The sequence below is a fragment of the Brassica rapa genome, chromosome A05, assembly GCF_000309985.2.
Source record: "Brassica rapa cultivar Chiifu-401-42 chromosome A05, CAAS_Brap_v3.01, whole genome shotgun sequence".
NCBI classification, from domain to species: Eukaryota; Viridiplantae; Streptophyta; class Magnoliopsida; order Brassicales; family Brassicaceae; genus Brassica; species Brassica rapa.
The window spans coordinates 16,290,873-16,313,044 of record NC_024799.2 but is presented as its reverse complement, the minus strand read 5'-3'; the positions used below and the strand labels follow the sequence as shown (position 1 = coordinate 16,313,044).

The following is a 22,172-nucleotide window of genomic DNA, read 5'->3' as shown; positions in this document are numbered from 1 at the left end:
AATAAAAATAGATCACTAAAAAGGAATTAACTTAATATAGATACTAAATGGTTGAAAATTAATATAAATTTAATTAATAAAAGTAATTGGAGATTTTCCAAAAAAAAAAATCATTCTGTTTATATATAACCTATAAAATTAAAGATAATCTCACACGAGTTCTATCACATAAAGATATTTAAAGGAACATATTTATAAGGTATATATATATCAAAAATTAAAAGTCTAAGAACATAAATGACTATCAAAAATATTTTAGTAATAATTCCAACAATATTTAAGGACTATCATTATAGCATGAATGACACCAAAAATAACATGAGAAATAGACAATATTCATTTATTAAGATACTTATATATTATCTAATATGCTGATAAATAAACTAAAAACGATAAATTATTATAAATTTCTATCAGTTAAGGAAAGATGTTAAGATTAAAGTGACTTTGTTATATATGAAATCTATTAAATATTAGCCGGCAATAAAAACTACAAAAACAATTATTAAGTAATAAGAGCTTTGAAAAGATAGTACAATTTGTCATGTAAATGACAAATCAAACAAATTTTAGCTATCTTACCAAAATTTTATTTTTATTCTTATATCAAATCTATTGTAAATAAATTATACAGTAACATAAACTTTAGTGCTTTACAACATAGTTAATTAGATCAAGTATAAGATAAATCTAATACGCAAGATTATTTATATTATTATCTTAATAAATAAAATATTAATTAATATTTATTAAAATTCATTATATTGGTTTTCATTATAAAATTATCTAACAAAAACTATTTAATATTACTTAAATCTCATAAAATATTAATGATGATTAAATTTAAAATATTTATTTTTTGCTATCTCATATATATTTAAATAATTAAATAAAATCTTTTCAAGAACGTTTGTGCACACAATATATACACATATATATAACCACACATTCATTATAAGAAAAATTCAAAAAACAAAACAAAGTTAAATATTATACTGATAGGTAAGCCTATATCTTATTCAAATAAAATAGATCAAATATATAATAAAGTATTTATAGTAGTATATAGCACAGTATATGCATCGAACAATATATATAATACTATAATTTTATATTTTATAAGAAATATAAAGACATTAATAATGATCATTTTTAATGATACATACAAATAAATAGCTAATAAGTATTTTTTCTAAAAATTAAAAGAATATAAATAGGGAAAACAGAAAATAATATCTAAAATATACTAATAGATATAAATTTGTATAAATTAATTATAATTATAATTTTAAATTATTAAAAAATTAAATTAAATTATTAAAATAGAATCGCGCGTAGCGCAAGTATAAAAAATCTAGTACAATACTAAAAGACAAATATAAGCCATGGAGAGAGAGTGTCCGTGTAGAATAGGAAAATCAACCAATCATAGAGCCCGAGGTTGCCACGTCATCTCATTAATTTTTCATAAAAAATGAAAAAATAATGCGAAGGAAAGGATCTAAGTCGGGTTAGTATGACATAAACATATGACAGTTACCATTAAGCCATTGAAACTTTCTTGGACACATATACAAGAATCACTAAGTATATAATCACAAACTAATATATTCTTTGAAAGTGTGAGAACATTGACAAATATGAAAAAAACATAAATTTTTGTTTTCGTGACAAAGTTAATAATTTGTAAAAATAAGTTTAACATATAAAATTTTGTGACAAATATGAAAAAGCATAGATTTTTGTACAATTTTGACAAAACAACTCAAAACATAGTTCTCTAATGTCTTAATAAAATATTATTTAAGGGTGCAATAATTAAATATATCAATTCAATAAATTTTGTAATTTATAGAAAAACAATAACACAACAAATTTTGAAACATTTGTTTAACCTATCGATTTCTTTTCATGAGAATCCAACTAAAAAAGATAAAAACAATTAGATTTACAAATATTTAATTACCATTTTCTTCAATTTTGATTAATTTCAAATTGTAATAATATATCTTTTTGAAGTTACAAAAAAAATAATGTTCTTTTTTTTATTACACTAGCATTATATATCGATTCTATATACACAAATAAATATAATATAACAAAATAAGCTTGCTTTCCTCGATTCATATGAAAACTTTTTAAGTTATCCACCAAAGCAAATTTAATTAAATCAATCAAATTGTTAGAATACAACAAATTAATATATAATTTTATTTTAAATTAAATTATTTTAAAAGTGTATTTTCATTAAAAACAAAATAATAAATAAGTAAAACTGATTTGATGGTAATTTTTATGACATATATATATATATATATCTATTATGTGAAAGAAATAGAAGCTTAATATGGAAAAAATCATAAATACAAAAAACTCTAAAATTCAACAAAAAAAATGAATAAAAATTAAACTATGATATCACTTGAAAGCTTTTTAGACAATATTAATAAAATATTTAAGCGATAATTAGACAAATTTGATTTTTTTTGCTAGCCAAAAGTTTATTATTAATTAGCATCAGTTATTTCAAGATGTTTAAGAAATGATGGACAAAAAAATAGGATGGACATAAATGATATATGAACTATGAATAGTACTTTGTAAAGCTGACTTAGATAACACATTTGCACATCCATTTCCAGTCTTTTTTGATGCTTAAATTCAATTTGTTCAGAGCAGTTATTCCTCAAAGAGATCATATGAGATATTGTTTTGATATTCAGATTTGTTTCTTGACTGTTAAGAAGATTGATAACTGTAAAAATGTCTCCTTCGAATATGATATGTCTATAACCGAGTCTGCAACATGAGACAAGTTTGTTTAAAAAGTAAATAATTTTATTTTTCTTATATTATATACTCCCTCCGTTCCTATAAGATGTATGTTCTGGAAAAAAAATTTGTTTTAAAAAGATACATTTTTTATATTTTCAATGTATGATTTTATGACAAATTTTAAGTTTCAAAAAAATTAATGGTATTTATTGAATTTCTATTGGCTAAAAGTTATGAAAAATTGTTATTCACAAAAAACAATGCATATTTAATGAGTTTTCTTAATATATGTGAAAAGTCTAGAATATGCATCTTTTAAAAACAGAGGGAGTAATAAATATATATTATTTACTGATATTAAAAATATAGTTATTCATCTATCACAAATATCTATGCAAATATGTGAATCAAATACAACAATCAAACAACATAATGATTTCCACAAAGAAAATTTAAAAAATATATTGATGTTATGTAGTCTTATTTTATATTCTTTAAATAATATAATACAATATTATACTTTATTTTTTTAGAATTTAGAAATACATATAATATATTTTCCGCGCGTAGCGTGGTTAAAAAATCTAATTTATTTATAAGTTTGCCATTATGGCTAAGGTGTAGTCATTCTCAAGTTCTATTCTTAATAATCCTTTATTTACTAGATAGATTACACAATATATGTCATTGGTACGTACTCGTCACGTAACATAATTAGCTTGAAAAAAAGATTATACATATATTTTTTTTTTCTTTAATCGATCATACCAATTTAATAAGATGAATTTTTTTCATTTGTGAGATTAGGTCGCCGATGTCGGATGTCGGATTTAGAGCAAGGTTAATGAGAAGGGGAGGTCATTGAGGTTAAAGAGACGAGCGAGGTAGAGTCCTGACATGCCGTTGTGGTGGCGGAGGAATGAAGAGACGACGGAGAAGAAGTGGAACAAGTCAGGGAGGCGAGGTCATGCGGAAGATGACCTGCGAGGAGTGGGAGCTTCGAAGATTACTATGGCGGATTCGTTCGGTGCTGTCGTTTTGGGTGGTATCTTTGATTTATTGCACGCTGGGCATCAGACTTCAAGGTTAATTATTGTTTTCTCTGTGTGATTTCTGCTTGAGAATCGGAACTAATTTATAAATATATTTGTTGGTGGGGATGGAGAAATCAGGTGGTGGAGCTAACCATGGATCGAATAGTAGTGGGAGTATGTGATGGCCCGATGCTGATGAACAAAGAAGTAAGCCATCTATCACTCTCGAATCTATTATCATCTTTCCCTTTTCGCCTAGATTAGTTTAGCATCCTACACCGTTTGATATAAGCAAGACATTTGAGAACGAGGAATCTAGAAAATTATATGAGATTGAAGTCTCTCTTATGGCCAAAAATGGATTGTATTTCGAGTTTTTATCTTTGTACTAAATGTTTCTGTGGTTTAAAGCTGAAACTGTTACGCTTTGTTGATGAGCTCAAAAATTTCAAGGTCTCAAAGGAATTAAAGAGTTCAATTCCACTGGACCAAAGGACTTCCACAATTACTTATTAGTTAGGATACACAATTATATAATATACTAGGGGTTGGCCGGCGCTACGCGCCGAATTTTCTATTATTGTTATTATTTTAAATTATTTAATAGAATAATTTGTGTTAATAATTATATTTGTTTTTTATTCTTTTGTTATTTTTTTGATATTGTTTTATTATATTGATAGCATATATGATGTTTTTAACTTTTATATTTTGGAAATTGTTCAATAATTAAATAATTTAGTTTAGAAAGTATAGTAGCCAAATTGGTCAGTTATTATATAAGATCATTTGATAAATTCACACAGTTACTTCGCATATATCCAGCCATGTTCCTTGTCTAAAGACCGATAAAATCTAAGCTGCAATCTAACTTGGAGTAAAATAAACATAATAAAAATAAAAAGAGATGAATGGTATTTATTTTTTGGTTTTCAAAATTTGTGGTCACCTGGACTTGTTTTGGTGCAACCTTGATTGTTGGAAAATTTGTAACAAATATTACATGCCCGACAGTGGTCATTGTCTTAAAGATTGAGGTTTTGAATTTTCCTATTGGCTACCTTACAGAAAAGAAAAGAAAAGGAATCACGACAAATCAAGCATCATATTACAATTATGCAAGTAAATTTCATGCTCAACAAAATCAGGTAATCAACACAATCAAATAATTTAATCACAGCATACTCGTCGCACCAAAAAAAGTGAAAGAGAAGCTAGTATTTCACATGAATATCTCGCATGAAGACTAAACAACCAACACACGTTTTGTGTTAATTGTTTCTCCTCTATTGGAATAATCATTAATTGAAAACAGAAATGAGTGAGTATTGTGCGGGCTCTTGCATATCAAAAGGGGTTCAACGAAGCGTTTCTCCTTGGTGTCTTGTCTTGTCTGCAGCAGGTTCATAAGAAACTGCATTTGTTCCTTCTTCTCCATGGTCTCTAAGACGCTCCGACTTGAGTCTAGAACCAAAGATCAAAACCATGAAAGATGACTGTAAGCACAAATTAAGAGAGTTGAGAGCAGTACAGTTGAATACCGTGCTATATCTGTAGACGGTAGGCCGGTAGTGAGATTTGGGACACATTTAGAGGCTTGGTATTTTTGTTTCCAGTGTGCTGTATGGTCATCGCCTCATCGGAGAGCAGTAACGCGTAAATAAGGTACCTACGAAGATGATCGGCCCTTGGTAGGATGAGGAAGGTCAAAGGCTTTTGATGCAAGCAGATTCAAGGCCGAACAATCCTAGATAAAAGGGCCAGACAGATTGTTGGTTGTCATCAACTAAGCTGATCAAGTTTAAGAAGAAAAAAAAATTGATAGTAGAGTACGCGGGGAAATAATACTTACAGGTACGTTGGGAAAAATTTTAGCAGATTTGAGAAATAAGAGTCTGCTTCTCCACACTGAGAGCACAACAGTAAGTATTGCATCTGAAAAGTATAGTCAAAGAGCTAATATAACGCTACTAAAAATATTATACTTTCATGTTCCCATCAGTGGCAATCTAAATGTTGCAATCCTATAAACATATACATGAAATCAAACACATATATCTTGATGAACTATCCATCGGGAATCAAAAAGAGAGCATCAAGAACAGAGGGGAGTGTAAACACACATCATCTCATCATTTATGGGATGCTATAGAGAGCGAGTCAAAGAGCTAATAGAACGCAACAAAATTCATAAATTCATGTTCTGACCAAAGGTTTTCACAATAATTACCAATTCAAAAAACGCATATTTGAAGTCACGCTTAATCTTCATGAATTATCATTGAGAATCCGAAAGAGAAAACCGAAAACACATGGGTGTACACACATCATCGCATCGTTTATGTAATGGTATAAGGAGAGTCTAGGAGCTAATAAATAGCAACAAAATTTCAGAAAGCATGGTATTTACAAAATCATGAATTTTTCCAAATAGAACTTTCTTAGTTAAAACATAGAAATTGAAATCTGATCTAGAGATTTAAATCCAGCTTCAGGATCGGCATGTGAATACGCACAAAAGAAAAGAAAGAACTAACCATCAAATTGCATGAAGCTGAATAGTAAGCTCGAAGTATAGCTCGTACATCTGACCCATATCATCAGTATTTCAGTTCAAATACCGAAGGGTTGTGACGGCCATAAGGTACATGATGTACATAGCGATGGTATCGGTGGCTCAGAGCCTGAGCAGAAGCTATGTTGCTTTGTTGACTGCGGCCAAATAAGAACACTTGTAAGAAGAAGAATCCAGAAAGTGTACAGGTTTTTAAATCGAAGTAGACAGTAAGAATAATTAGCTTTCGATTGACGCCCATCAACTCTCAAATCTCTTATTATTTCCAGCTTCCGAGAACAGAATTTCTTAATAATTCAAGTTTCCAAAAACATAAGAAGCCTCGTCACCACAACCTTCCTACAACGGCTAGCCTTAAGCTCAGAGAAATAGAGCTCCACAACAACATGACATCGAAATCTCTAGCAAAACCAACAATATAAACATTGAGAGAGAAGTATGATCATAGAAAAAGGAAGGAGTTGCGCAAAAAAAAAAGAAAAGAAAAAGGAACGGGATAATGGGATAGCAATATAGGGATCGATAATTGAGAAAAGGAAATGTCTCAGTACCTTTCCATCAAGCCAGGACCAGATCACTACCCATCGACGCTCCACCTTTCTTGACCATAACCAGATTAGTGGGTATTGAGGTTCCAATTCCATAACGATTGCCATTTCTCAGCTGGGGAAAGGAATCGAAACAGACAAGATTCCTCAGATCGAAACGAACAAACAAAGTGAAGGAGACGTGTTAGGACTTTTTTGGTCAAATGAGAGATTGGGCCTTGTCATTTCTACAGAAACATAAATGGCCCAAATTGAAGTCAAGAAAACTGGCTTGCGGAAATAAAAGATGGACACGATAAAAGATGGACACGTGTCCTTAATTGCCCTCTCCTTCCTGATGACCTGGAAGCCTAAGAAGAGAGAAAAGTCTCCTTTATTAATAAAGATATATATATATATATATATAATTATTCATTAAGGATAAAAACGATATTAACTAGTTTAACTTTTAACGTGAGAATTTTGTTACAAAAAAAAATAACTTCACAAATAATAGTATACTAGGTGTTTTGTCCGCACATGCGGACATAATTTCCTTATGAATATTTATTAGTTTAACTTATTAATTCAAAAACTAACATAATAAGTTATTATCTCCTCGTGAACTCTTTTACTTATATTGAAGAATAGGATTAGATCACATTTGATAACATATAACCGCAAAACTACGGAAATTGAGCAAGCTTTCCATACCAAGCTTTAAAAGTTAAAACATACAAGTCCTTCTTAAGCTTGCATATGGTTAAGATACTCTCGTGATTGAAGACCAAATTATTTCTCCATAACAATTTTTTTATCAACCTCACATTTATAAAATCATTCTTCACATATAACTGCCATAACCTCCAACCAAAACTTGTAGCTAAAGATATGAGTAAGCCGTACAATAGTAATCTTTGTTACTGGGCTGAAAATCTCATCATAGTTTTCTTCATACTTTTGAAATAACCCTCGAGAAACCAATCCTACTTTGTACTATCAATGCTTCCATCAGCGTTTCGCTTTAATCGATACACACATTTACAAGAGATGAAAATTCTTGGGTTTCAGAACCAAATCACGAATTTTATTTTTCATGTGAGCATCCTTTTTGGTCGTTGATTGGTGATAGATGCACAATTATTTTCCTCTTTTTTTTATCTTGGTCAGTGTCACTCTTTCACCTTGAGTCTATGATTTAAGACTTTTAATGTGACTTAGAAAATGAATATTATGTTCATCAATCTTGGAGGAACACACACCATCTTCATAAACCAAGACTTGAGGTAGCCCATAGTATAATAAACCTCTTTCAAATAAACCTCACAAGACACTATGTACTTATGTGTCTCCAGATCCATGCCCTTATAGTCTTTCCATTATTGGTCGTAACTGACAAAAATGCACTTCTTTATCTTTGCCTCCAACTTTTTCATTTGAAAGTAGAACACATTTATGTAGCCGACTGATCCTATGTTTTATTTGCCTAAGAGAAGTTAAGTCTTAAAGAATATATCCATGTCGTAGACCCCGAATAATACATTGTTTTAACCGTGCTTCCAAAATATATTCAACCTAAACAGGAGTATTAATCTCAGAGTAAAGGTTCTTTATCTTGATGAAGAACTATGGAAATTGAAGACTCCCTTTGCTTCTCTTTTGCGAGTTTATTCTCTGCTAGCTGTAGCCTAGCCTCATTATTCTTATTCAAAAGTTGATCTAATGCTTCGAAATGTAAATAGCAAGTTTACACCTTGTGACACACTCCAATACACCTGCAAATATGAAACTCTTCAAAGCAAACTCCGCTTTAGCATTTTTCTGTGTCCACTCCTTGGTTGCTTCCGCGGTTGTATCATCTCCCCTTTTTGATGTTGTGCCACTATCGCCAACGCCATTCCATAAGTCCTCACTCACCAACTATGGCTCCATTCATGATTTCCATAACTGGTACTTAGATTGGTTTAATATTTACATTGGCAATCCAACAACACGACCCATTGGTTCCACGCTTAAAACATATCCGAGCTCTCTTTTAACCCCGATCTTGATAATACATGATTATAATGACTCTGATATCATTTAAAAAAGTTTGGATAGTGCTTAGAACTAGTGTAAAACCATAATACCCAAAAACCTCCAAAGGAATAAAAGACCTTTAAAGTATGAATAAGAATATTAAAAAAAAACATCAAGAGAAATCTTAAAAGCATTTAAAAAAAAACCCAAGAGAACTTATGAGAAACACTTTATAACTTTATATTACAAATGGTGAGCTGAAGAGATGTTTATAACTTCTTATACATCTTATAAAATATCTAGATTATTCGACCACAACTTTAATTACTTCCTATTATTTTATTAATCTCTAAATTTTTCTACTGCAATATCTAGATTTTATTAGGTTTTTTTTTTCAAATATGACTCAAAATTTGAAGTCAAACACAAACATGACCCATGTTTTTTTCATGAAACTTTATTTTGCAATATCCATCCTAGAAGTTTGAATTATTCACAAAAATACTACTACTTTTTTTTCTTCCAAAACTGAGTGTTTTACTCATTCATCCCCATCTTCCTCATTTATTTATAACATTGCCATTGTCATCAAAGCACCAACCACCATGAACAACCAATTTCAAGCTCTAAAAGCACCTAAAATCAACATATACATCTTTATATCCTCATTTTTTACACACATAAACCATTTCATTTCACTTTATCTCTGATTTCATCCAAAAAATCCTAACGATTTTTTTACAAAACTATAAGCTTATTAGAGTTACTTAAGTTCATGATTTATGGTCAAGAATGAGTGAGTAACTTCCATTAAGAAGTTATGTGTACTTGTAAAAGCTAAACTTGAATTTCACCGGATCTAAAAATGATTTTTGATTTTTTTCATATCTGTTTCGCTAATACGACTTCTAGAGAAGTCTTCAAGTCAATGCATAGGTTAGTTTTGCAATTGACTTTTTATGTGTTTTTTTTGCAATTGACATAGGTCAACGACTTTTTTATCTTTTTTTTAACAAAGTAAAATTAGAAGACTTATGTAGAAGTCTTCTAACTTTACTTTGTTAACAAAAAAAATGAGAGGAGTCTTCTCGGGTAAACAAGTTATTTTTGCAATTAACCGAAGTTTGTCAAAAATTTGACTTTTCATAGAAGACTTCATGAAAGAAAACTTCTCGGGAAATCTTCTTTACTGTTAGATGAAGTCTTCTCACTATCGCAAGAAGTCTGCATAGATTAGTTTTGCAATTTAATTTATTTGATTGTTATTTTTTATAAATTTTATAAATTACTTTTAAGATCTAATACATGGGAAGACTTCTTGAAGACTTTCGGAAGACTTCGCTTTAGGTGAGAATATGTCAGAAGACTTCCTTCTTCTGACAGTCTTCAAAAACCTAACCTAATCAAATAACTAACTAAATAGCAAAAAAAAAACAATTTATTAAACTTAAAACAACTTATAAAGTGTTTAATATACACAAAACTAAGCACATGTAGGTCAAAAAAAAAACAATTTTAAGTTAAGATTCCAAAATCTAATTCTAAATAATAGCAATACTATAACATATGTTATCAAACCTTAAATCAAAGTCTTCTGGAGTCTTCTAAGCCATATAATAAAATAATTAAGCAAAAACAACTTCCGTAAACTTGAAAGAAATTTAAAAAGTGTTTAAATCAAGTTATTAGCTAATCACTAAACACATATAAGTCAAAACTAAAAAAAAAAGAAGATAAGATTTCCAAATCTAACATATGTTACCAAACCCTAAACCAAGGACTATCATTACTCAATCTACATTCACTCACCTATGTTAATAATAATTCAATTTTAGTCAAACTAAATTACATCATTTATAAATGTCTATTATTACATGATTTCTATTTTTTCCCTTTCAAATTTTTTATTATTAAATTTATAAATTATTTTTTTTAGATTTAATACATGAGAAAACTTGCCATGGAAGACTTCTGGAAGACTTTGATTTAAGCGAAAAACCTAAATTCTACTGAAATTTAGGCGGAAAACCTAAATTCTACTAAAATTCAAGGGGGAACAGATCAGAAAACTTCTTAGGAAGTCTTATAGAAGTCTTCCAAACCATAACCCCTAATCAAATTATTAACTAAATAGCAAAAGAAAAAAAATTCACTAAACTTAAAATCAACTTATAAAGTGTTTAATATACAAAAAACTAAACACAAGCAGGTCTATTTTTTTTTTCTAAAGTTATGATTCCAAAATTAAACCCTAGAAATATAAACATTACTATAACATATGTTACTAAACCCTAAATCAAAGCTATCATGACTCAATCCACATTCACTCATCTATGTTGAAAACAATTCAATTTTAGTTAATATAAATTTCCATCATTTATAATATTTTATAGTTATATGATTTAAATTTTTCTCCCATATAAATATTTTTTATAAAAATTTATAAATTATTTTTAAGATCTACTGTATGACACGCGGAGGGTTATAATGGTAAAACTTAATACATATTTTTTGTTTGTTCATAAGATTATTATTGTAATTTCACCATATAAATATTTTTTATAAAAATTTATAAATTATTTTTAAGATCTACTGTATGACACGCGGAGGGTTATAATGGTAAAACTTAATACATGTTTTTTGTTTGTTCATAAGATGATTATTGTAATTTCACTAGCCTTTTGGGTTACTTTTGCATTTGATTGAATTTAGGGTATATATTTATGTTCAAAATCATGTTTTGAGTTATATTTGGCAATTTTCCCAAATTTTATTAAGGGTAACATTGACTTTAACCGCTCTAACTTGTAACGTGAGAGCTCAATTGCAAAAATTCATTTCGAAATTAAAAGTATACTAGGATAAGACATTCGCCTTGCGCATGGTGAGTTTATTTGTATATATTATCGACATTTATTTATATATATTTGATCATTTTATTTATTTATATACAATGTTTTTTTGTTGCAATTATATAATTTCTTTCCAATGGACCAGATCAATTTTTATTAAAAAATGTGGAACTAAACTATAATTAATATATCATGGGTTTATCGGATTGGACATTAAACAAACTATTTACAAAAATCTTATTTTTTTTTCCACCGAACACATTCTTTAAAAAAAATAACAGTACTGTTTCCGTAGTTGAATTATTTTGACCTTTATTTTCTATATGGTTTTGAAAGGTTTCAGACCAACCTTCGAATTGATACATGTCGTTTTAATGTTTTAGTCGTATGCTTAAGGAAAACTTACATATTTATAATTTAAAATCATTTTAAAAAATTCAAAATATAACATATAAGAAAAATATAACTTATAAGTTTTACTCATTTTTTTTAATTTAAAGTCGTTTAAAAAAATTAAAATATAATATATAAGGTTTCTTCATTTATTTAATTTAAAGTCATTTTAAAAAATTCAAAATATAACATATAAGAAAAAAATCTAATTTTTTATTACATGGTTAATGTGATTTTTTTAATTTTTTTAATAATATAAAATTTAAAAAAATGAAGAAGGATGCAAAAATTGTTATAAAATCTCTATTATTCATATTCAGTGATTGCCATATATATATTAATCATATTAGATAATTTTGTAGCTTTTATTTAAGGAAAGAAAACACGCTTCTTATATTTTTTTGTTAATATAATGTTTCCTAGTAATTGGATTTGGACCAACATTTTTCTCAATTGATTCTTAAGTTGTCACGTAAGCTAAATTGTCATCATAATTAAATGACACAAAAGCAGAGTCTCTTTTTAATTAATACAAACTTAAGGTTACAACTTTTTAAATGATTCTCAATTAGTATATAGGGGATATATATATATATATATATATATATATATATATATATATAACATTTTTATATTTTTATTTGAAAATTTTATCCTTTGATTTTCCAGTATTAAATTTAAGAAAATTTATATGTCATATAAAATACTAGTAGAGAAATAATGTTAATGAGGAAGAAATACTTTTGTAAACCAATTATATTGGTTTAATGGTTGATATCTGATAACTCCCTCGTTTGATTTGATTTCAAATGGAAACAAATCTGATTTTATTTAAAAGTTGTCATTTTGTTTTAACTTTGATTTATAACCGACCCGGTTTACTGATAACTATTATTTATTTCAAAATATAGTTTCCATTTGTGTTTTGCATCAATAACTACATATAAGCTATTTTCAATGAATTTCATTAGATGAATCAAATATTCTAGAGGAATTATAAAATTTTGAGATTTCATTGTTATTTGTTTATGAATTTTTAAAATCTGAGTAGAATTTATTGTTATTGGAGTGAAGAATTTTAAATTCCAATCAAAATCTTTTATTATTAGAAAAGTGTAGTTTTCATTGATATTAAGATTCTATTAAAGTCTATTAGTATTGAGATGTAATTTTTTTTTTACTTATAAGACTCAATTTTGAGAATATCTTCTATATCCATAATTTTTTTTAAAATCTATGTAATAAAATAAATTCACATACAAAAACACACAAAATTGAAGAACGAAATAATACAAATCACAACTTTATTACTACAATCCCATTTTCATGCAAACAGTTTGAAGTATTTGGATTTTTTCTAAAAAAAGAAAAAGAGAAATAACAAATATGTGTGTTGTCCCAAGATTGAAGGGTTCTCCTGATTTTACTCTAATGCAAACCATATCTTGCATCATTTGTTTTCCATCTCTCTATTGACAATCTTTCTTTTCCTTATTTTCCCCGGATTTTCCGTTTTGTTGAACCGCTGCTGCAACTATGATTCTCAACATTTGTTTGCTCTTGAATAGTAAAACCTTGTTGCGTTTGTTTCTATAGAATTTGCCAACTTCTTCACCAAATTCACAATCTTTTTTGGGGTTTAGAAAAACCCCTTTTGGTTTCTTGCCGCAAAAACTTAGATTTGCATTCATCTCGATTAATCTGTCCAAGTGATAGAGAGATCTTTGATGCTTGGTGCAAGGTCATGTTTTAAATCATTGTAGAGTAGTAGGATATTTGCGTGCGTAAACCAAGGCAGAGTTATTATTATTATGGGCTGCATTTGCTCGAAAGGAGCAGCAGAGGAAGCAGACGATCTTTCATCTCATCGTCATCAGAAAGGAAAAGAGTATTGGAACAAATCTTCCTCGGTGCAACTGATTGCTCCTCTGCCTTCAAGTAAAGATGATTTCTCGCACAAAGCGGTAGATGGAAGCTCTGGTGGTGGACGAAGAGCGAGCGGTTTGATTGTTCCTATAGATGATAGTCACGAGGGTAAAACAACGATCATAGAGAGACCTTCGAGGTCTCATCGAGGAAGAAGAGTTTCAGACAATGGCAAAGGAGGAGGATTGATTATTTCGAAAGTACCTCGTAGCGCAGAAGCAGATCTTATTGCAGCTGGATGGCCTTATTGGTTAACCTCTGTTGCAGGGGAAGCCATAAAAGGTTGGGTTCCTCGCCGTGCAGATTCCTTTGAGAAGCTTGACAAAGTTAGTAGTAGTCTCTTTCAACTTTTCATTTGTCTGAATCATACAGTGTATTGGTTTGTAATGATATTGTATTTTTTTTTTTGCAGATAGGTCAAGGGACTTATAGTATTGTGTATAAGGCTCGGGATCTTGAGACGGGCCAAATAGTGGCGATGAAGAAGGTGCGGTTTGCTAACATGGATCCGGAAAGTGTGAGGTTTATGGCTAGAGAAATCAACATTTTGCGCAAACTAGATCATCCAAATGTTATGAAGCTTAAGTGTCTTGTCACTTCAAAGCTATCAGGTAGCTTGCATCTTGTTTTTGATTACATGGAGCATGATCTTTCAGGTCTCGCCCTTAGGCCTGGTGTCAAATTCACCGAGCCACAGGTACTTTAATAAAAGCTTCCGTCAACTACTCACCCATGTTGTGTTCTCTAAGACTAACAAATCAAATTTCACTATTCTCTGTGATTAGATCAAGTGTTTTATGAAACAACTTCTTTGTGGACTTGAGCATTGTCATAGCCGCGGAATTCTTCACCGTGACATCAAGGGTTCGAACCTTTTGGTGAACAATGATGGTGTTCTCAAGATTGGAGATTTTGGTCTAGCCAGTTTTTATAATCCGGATCTTGAACAGCCGCTCACTAGCCGTGTAGTCACATTGTGGTATAGAGCACCTGAGCTTCTACTGGGATCTACAGACTATGGACCAGGCATTGATCTCTGGAGCGTTGGTTGCATTCTAGCAGAACTCTTTGTAGGTAAACCAATCATGCCAGGAAGAACTGAGGTGAGTTTTTAGATTCAGATTATTTGTACTGCTTTTTTAGCCTATAACCACTGATTTTAAACTGATTTGTATCTTGCAGGTGGAGCAAATGCATAAGATCTTTAAGCTGTGCGGTTCACCATCCGAAGACTTTTGGGAAACAACAAAGTTCCCACAGGCGACAAGTTACAGACCGCAACATCCTTATAAGCGTGTCCTACTAGAAACGTTCAAGAACTTACCATCTTCTTCTCTAGCTCTACTTGATAGGCTTTTATCTGTAGAACCAGAGAAAAGATGCTCAGCTTCTTCTACTCTATTGAGTGAGGTAATGTGCCCTCTTCTTGTTTGTTAACATTTTTGAGTGAGGTAATGATTATCTTATTCATCTCTCTAGTTCTTTACAACCGAGCCACTCCCTTGTCACATCTCAAGTTTGCCCAAGTATCCTCCAAGCAAGGAACTTGATGCAAAGAAGCGCAATGAAGAAGCAAAAAGGTGAGAGTATGCAATGAGAGGTCCATGAATGATCAGAGAGATCCTAAACAAACTTTTCATTTTTGCAAAATTTCAGGAAGAAAGCAGAAGCGGTGAAGTGGCGTGGACACGAATCTGCGAGAAGAGGTGGAAGAGACTCCAAGGTAACACCGGAGTTCATGGCTTCAGGGCACTCTAATGTCTCAATCAACACCCCATATGGGTTCAAGAAAGAGAATGGAAGAGGAAAGCTCTTTTCTGCTTCAAGTTCAGTGATCCATCCAAGCTTAACCGCAACATTGAATAAGAATAAAAGCTCTAGGATCAGTGTAGGAGAGGTGAGAGCTAATCGTTCCAACAATGTGCCTGTTATAACAGGGGGCTACTCATCTAGCTCTTCGCAAAAGGAAAGTGTACCATCACGAGAACCCACAACGGTAATAACTGACTCTTTAACTCTTCTTCCTTCCTTCCTTCCTGTTAAATAATGTTTCCTTGATATATTGTTTCAGAGATATATGCGAAAGAAGAACAGAATGCACTGTTCGGGTCCGTTGATGCCTCCTGGTGGCAACATTGAAGACATGATGAAAGATCACGAGAGACGAATCCAAGAAGCTGTACGCAAGTCCCGCCTTGAGAAATCTGTAACAAAGAAATCTGTCAAAGCATGTGCTTAAGCAATGAAACAAGATAGAAATTGATGATACACGAACTAGATGATTTCATAACTTTGAGTCACAGACTGCCTCCCAAGTTCTATTATGGCAAACCTATGTTTCATGCCCTGCTCTCTCTATCTCAGCTATTTCTTTTGGTTAGGGAAGCAAACAGATGTGCATATTAAGAACTACTCCTTTAGTAAGTCAATTTATAGATAGAAGTTATACATTTGGCTTAATAGAGAATATATATATATATAAAAAGCCTTAGTTCTCTTAGAAACTAGGCATCAATTTCAAAACTAGTACATATCCAGCTTGGGTATCCGGCCCAGCTCTGAGTATTGACCGCCCATTAACTGCAAATCTCTTGCCACAAGTTTTCTGGTGAAGCTCCGCCATATTAAATCGGAGCTGCAAGCGGCAACATGCCAGTAATCTGATTCGATCTTTTCTCTAAGCTGATGTAGCTGCCAACCGGCATTACCAACAAAGAATCTGAAGTCCTGTGGCTTAAGAATTCCCTTTTACAAGTACTGCAGCTTCATCCAAAGTGTTCCGAGCACCAAAGTTTAGTCCCGGCATGACTTCTTCAAACCCATGTATCTTGGTTTTCAACAGGAATAAAGCCGTGCGAACGTTTTGGGTTGCCCGAAACCAATCCTATAAATTTCTTCGATAAAAGTAATAATACAAATTACTAGAGAAAATAAATATATATAAAAAAACTAATAAACAAAATGATAATTATATAATATTTTTTATTTTTATTTTAAAACAGTTATTGTAAAGTTTTTACTATTAAATTTTATAAATATTTTTAGATAAAGTGATGAAATTACTTAATTTTTATGCCATGATCAAACAAATATAAAATTTTATCAACTTTACATTTTTGAAAATATTTTAATAATGCATTAAAAACTATAACCACCAACCAATCTAATTACTCTAATTCTTTAATAATTAACAATTTCTATATTTTTGTTACTTAGGAAACCATGTTTTCATTAAATTTCCATTTTTTTTAATTCTAACTATCAGATTTCTTTGTTTTTATAATTATATTATGCCTTTAATTTGTTAATAATAAATGATGTCTTTGATTTGTAATTTTTTTTCCTGTCCAATTGTTTTTTTTTGCCATTGAGGCACGGCACTGAAGAGGCCCACCAAAGTACAAGGAATCTTCTGAAAACGTGGTAGCGAACTCGGTTTTAGTTGATTTATGTGCTTGATGTTTTTGTAGAAGGAACGACTGATTAAAACTCTATATGGCCCTTTCTAGTGGGTGGTTTGTTCCTGTTCTAAGAAAAAGCACAACGGTTCTCGCAACTGCTCTATAACCGTCTAGCTTCTCAGTGGGAACTAGAACACAGCCAGTATCGGGAAAAGGAATCCGATGTGCCGATTTCAGGACCCTTGGTTTAGATTCCTGAGATGATTTTCAACCCTCAGCTTCTGCCTTTTCTATAGATTATGGAAAGTGATAATCTTATTAGAACCTTTGTACAATACTTATACAAGTAGAGAGTAGCTAGGGTTTAAGAGAAGAATAATTACATAGAGATCCTTAACTATCTATATTCGCATATATATCCAATACGCCCCCTCAAGATGGAGGGGATGTTGTCACTCCAATCTCGCTGCAAGCTAGATGAATATGATTCCTCGGGAGTGGTTTCATTAGTGCATCTGCGAGTTGATCTCTAGTGGAAACATGTGCAACTCGTAACTGTCCAGCCTGTATCATGTTACGCCTGAAGTGGTAGTCTAAGGCGATATGTTTCGTAGACCGGATATTCAAAGGAATATTTGACTGAGTGAAACACCGGGTTTGCGCACAGATACGCGGCTCCAATATTGTCACAATATATGACTGGTGCTATAGGAAGATCAATGCACATATTGGAGAGCAAGGAGCATAGCCAGGCTACCTCTGAAGCTGTATTTGCAACCGCTCTATATTCTGCTCCCGTTGATGAACGAGCAACTCCTTTCTGCTTCTTAGAAGATTACGAAACTTGGTTTCTTTCTAGGTAGATGATGAAGGAATTTGTTGAGATGTAAGAAGAAGCCATGACTGCGAGTGCCAGCCAGATATCGTAATACACGTTTTGCTGCTTGCCAATGCTCCATAATCGGCTGATGCATGAACTGTGATAGACGTGTAACAACATAAGAGAGGTCAGGTCTGGTGAAGGCCAAATACTGGAGGCTACCAAGAAGAGAACGATAAGGGGCATCATCAGGTAGAAGGTTTCGACCAGCAAGCGTCAGTTTCAGTGAAGTTGGCAATGGCGTGGAGACTACCTTGGCATCTCCCATGTTATGTTTACTGAGTATATCATTGACATACTTCCTCTGCATTAGATGAAGTCCTTGAGGTGTCCTGATCGCTTCGATTTCCAAGTAGTGGATATCAACCGGATCTTTTATAAAGAATCTTTCAGCAAAGGATTTTATGACTTGTTGAACAACAACTGAGTCACTGCAAGTTACCAGTATGTCATCGACTTATACAAGAACATATGTGACAGTGTGACCATGAGTGTGAACGAAGAGAGATGCGTCAGCGGATGAGTTGATGAAGCCAATCGTGAGAAGATGATGTTTGAGTGAGAGATACCAAGAGCGTGGAGCTTGTTTTAGACCACATATTGGCTTCTGGAAGCGACAGAGGTGGTTGGGACGATATTTATCAATAAAACCAGGTGGCTGCATCATGTAAACAACCTCAGTTAGATCATCTTGGAGGAAGGCATTATTGATGTCTAACTGTTTCAGAGTCCATGACTTTGTCACTGCTATTTCAATGACAAGTCTGATGGTGGTCTGATGGTGGTAGACATAATGACTTGACTGAATGTTTCAGAGTAGTCAACTCCATATCTTTGTGTGTATCCCTTGGCTACTAGTCTGCCTTTGCATCGCTCTTCCTTGCCATTTGCGAGGTACTTCGTTGTAAAAATCCATTTGCACCCAATTAAATTCTGGTCTGGTGAAGGTGGTTCCAAATCCCACGTATAATTGACAATATGTGCATTGAACTCTGCTATTGCTGCTTCTCGCCATTCTTTTTCTTTCATTTCTTGAATAATTATAGTTGGCTCTGAGGAGTGTTGCTTTTGTCCTGCAAAGTGAAGAGTTAATTTCTGCACCGGTTTTAATATTATTTTTGGCTCTTGTTTTCATTTTGTGGTGGTTATGGAACTGGATTTTGTGGTTCACTTGGTTGTACAGACGTGGATGATTGGGTTTGGGATGTATTTTCAAGTTGTGTTTACTGAGCTATGGCTTGCAACTCATTTTGTTCTTGAGCAGTGGGCTCATGGGAAGAGACGGTTGGCTGAATCATGGGTTGTGATTCATTTTGAGAAAGAGCAGTGGGCTCTGAGGAGGAAGAAGATGATGTAGTTTGAGAGTTGGAAGGTAATACATGAGGATTTGGCGGAGGAGGAGAAGTGTGGTGAAGGTTCTTAGGCAAGGGTCCCATAGATGGCTGTGGCATGACCGGGATTGTTGTAGCTGCAGGGGGTTTGAGTATTAGGTGTGGTTGGGGTCTGTGGATCACATACTCTTGATTTGGCTTGGAACGGGAACTCTGTCTCAAAAAATGGACATGTCTTGACGTATAAATACGGTTAGTATCAGGTTCAAGACAGAAGTAAGCAATCTGAGTAGCAGAATATCCAAGAAATACACATCGCTGTGATTTCTCCTGAACCTTATGAGCATTGTATGGCCTTAACCAAGGGAAGCATAATCACCCAAACACTCTCAGGTTCTCATAGTTCGGTATTACTCCAAACAGTATCTGAAACAGAGATCGCATCGAGAGAGTTAGTGTGGGAACCGAAATTCGCACTGTCGATTTCCGTTTAAATAAGGAAACTAAGAAAACCCTAGTTTCCCAGAGGACCCAGATATCTGTTAATTACCACACGTCAAGCAATCAGAACACGAGAATAACAACGATAAAAATAAGAAATCGAAAAGAGAGCAAAATAGATCTTATTCCGAATCTGCGTATGAGCGTTACAACAAGGTATAAGCCTGGGCTCGAGAGCTGTCGGCGAGATTCCTAGTTCTAGCAACCCTAAGACGGCTAAACCTAATTGAGTCGCAGCTCGAAATAACAAAAACGGAAAGTTGCCTAAATCGCTCTAAGTGCTAAGTTTGCTCTGAAAAAAGTTCTCTCCTCTGCTCCTCGCCTAGGACTCCTTATATACTAGCTCCAAGGTCGGTTTACGCTTTTACTCTTCTGCCCTTAAGCCGTCATAGCATAAAAATGGAGATATTCCATTTTTCCCGATCTTCACAATTATCTTCAAAACTTCCGTATTTATCCGCGGAAACTTGACATTTATCCTTCCTCGCGGGCCAAGCGCGAACCATGCTGTGGTTCACGGGCTTTTGGTTAGGAAAAATCGTAGGATGGGCCTCGAGTCGTGTTTTAGGTCCCTTTGGGCCGTCTTCCGACTCGACACGTTTACTACGAGTTTTCCGCGGTTTCTAATCCGCGAAGTTTGATCGATGAATTAGAATAGCGGGAAACATAGACTGAGCTTGCTACGGTCTTCGGGAGATAGCATTCGAAGGTTTGACGAGAATGCAAGGACTGGTGTCGTATCGATGTTCGGAAAGGTTCAATCGCTATACAGCGACCGATCTTTGGCTCGAGCCCGGTCGCTATGTAGCGACCGAGCGAAACGAGTGCTCGGTCGCTACGTAGCGACCGAGCTTCGGCTTGAGCTCGGTCGCTACGTAGCGACCGAGCGGGACGATCGCTCGGTCGCTACGTAGCGACCGAGCTTTGGCTCGAGCTCGGTCGCTACGTAGCGACCGAGCGGGACGATCGCTCGGTCGCTACGTAGCGACCGAGCTTGGCTGAGCTCGGTCGCTACGTAGCGACCGAGCGGGACGATCGCTCGGTCGCTACGTAGCGACCGAGCTTTGGCTCGAGCTCGGTCGCTACGTAGCGACCGAGCGGGACGATCGCTCGGTCGCTACGTAGCGACCGAGCTTGGCTGAGCTCGGTCGCTACGTAGCGACCGAGCGGGACGATCGCTCGGTCGCTACGTAGCGACCGAGCTTGGCTGAGCTCGGTCGCTACGTAGCGACCGAGCGGGACGATCGCTCGGTCGCTACGTAGCGACCGAGCTGGCCTGAGCTCGGTCGCTACGTAGCGACCGAGCGACGTCGCTCGGTCGCTACGTAGCGACCGAGCTTTGGCTCGAGCTCGGTCGCTACGTAGCGACCGAGCGGGACGATCGCTCGGTCGCTACGTAGCGACCGAGCTTTGGCTCGAGCTCGGTCGCTACGTAGCGACCGAGCGGGACGATCGCTCGGTCGCTACGTAGCGACCGAGCTTGGCTGAGCTCGGTCGCTACGTAGCGACCGAGCGGGACGATCGCTCGGTCGCTACGTAGCGACCGAGCTTTGGCTCGAGCTCGGTCGCTACGTAGCGACCGAGCGGGACGATCGCTCGGTCGCTACGTAGCGACCGAGCTTTGGCTCGAGCTCGGTCGCTACGTAGCGACCGAGCGGGACGATCGCTCGGTCGCTACGTAGCGACCGAGCTTTGGCTCGAGCTCGGTCGCTACGTAGCGACCGAGCGGGACGATCGCTCGGTCGCTACGTAGCGACCGAGCTTTGGCTCGAGCTCGGTCGCTACGTAGCGACCGAGCGGGACGATCGCTCGGTCGCTACGTAGCGACCGAGCTTTGGCCCGAGCTTGGTTGCTACGTAGCGACCGAGCGGGACGATCGTTTGGTTTGAATCCCAAAGAATACTTCTTCGTAGAAATAACCTCGTATAGTTTATTTTTACGAAAATTACATCCCTTCT

At 34.1% G+C, this 22,172-nt stretch overlaps 1 protein-coding gene and 2 long non-coding RNA genes across 3 annotated transcripts; 2 read left to right on the top strand and 1 right to left on the bottom strand.

Moving 5' to 3' along the window:
- The first annotated feature begins 3,179 nt into the window (after positions 1–3,179).
- LOC117134076 lies at positions 3,180–5,116 on the top strand. Its single transcript, XR_004458191.1, has 2 exons — positions 3,180–3,860; positions 3,941–5,116. It is a non-coding gene; the product is annotated as an uncharacterized LOC117134076 (long non-coding RNA).
- LOC103874789 lies at positions 4,916–7,193 on the bottom strand. The gene is made up of 5 exons (XR_634294.3): positions 6,936–7,193; positions 6,347–6,785; positions 5,662–5,744; positions 5,351–5,556; positions 4,916–5,273 (listed from the first exon to the last, which is right to left on the bottom strand). It is a non-coding gene; the product is annotated as an uncharacterized LOC103874789 (long non-coding RNA).
- A 5,083-nt stretch (positions 7,194–12,276) lies between these two features.
- On the top strand, positions 12,277–20,319 carry LOC103874790 (probable serine/threonine-protein kinase At1g09600). The gene is made up of 7 exons (XM_009153231.3): positions 12,277–14,427; positions 14,514–14,798; positions 14,887–15,204; positions 15,284–15,511; positions 15,581–15,681; positions 15,758–16,097; positions 16,173–20,319. The coding sequence occupies exons 1-7, from the start codon at positions 13,987–13,989 to the stop codon at positions 16,338–16,340; spliced, it is 1,881 nt and encodes a 626-aa protein (XP_009151479.1). The 5' UTR covers positions 12,277–13,986; the 3' UTR covers positions 16,341–20,319.
- The last annotated feature ends 1,853 nt before the right edge of the window (positions 20,320–22,172 follow it).

Bases quoted from the DNA above. Each gene is read 5' to 3' on its own strand.
- LOC103874790 (XM_009153231.3), top strand. From the start codon at position 13,987: ATGGGCTGCATTTGCTCGAAAGGAGCAGCAGAGGAAGCAGACGATCTT. The intron at 14,428-14,513 runs GTTAGTAGTAGT...TTTTTTTTGCAG, and splicing joins CCTTTGAGAAGCTTGACAAA to ATAGGTCAAGGGACTTATAG. The intron at 15,205-15,283 runs GTGAGTTTTTAG...TGTATCTTGCAG, and splicing joins TCATGCCAGGAAGAACTGAG to GTGGAGCAAATGCATAAGAT.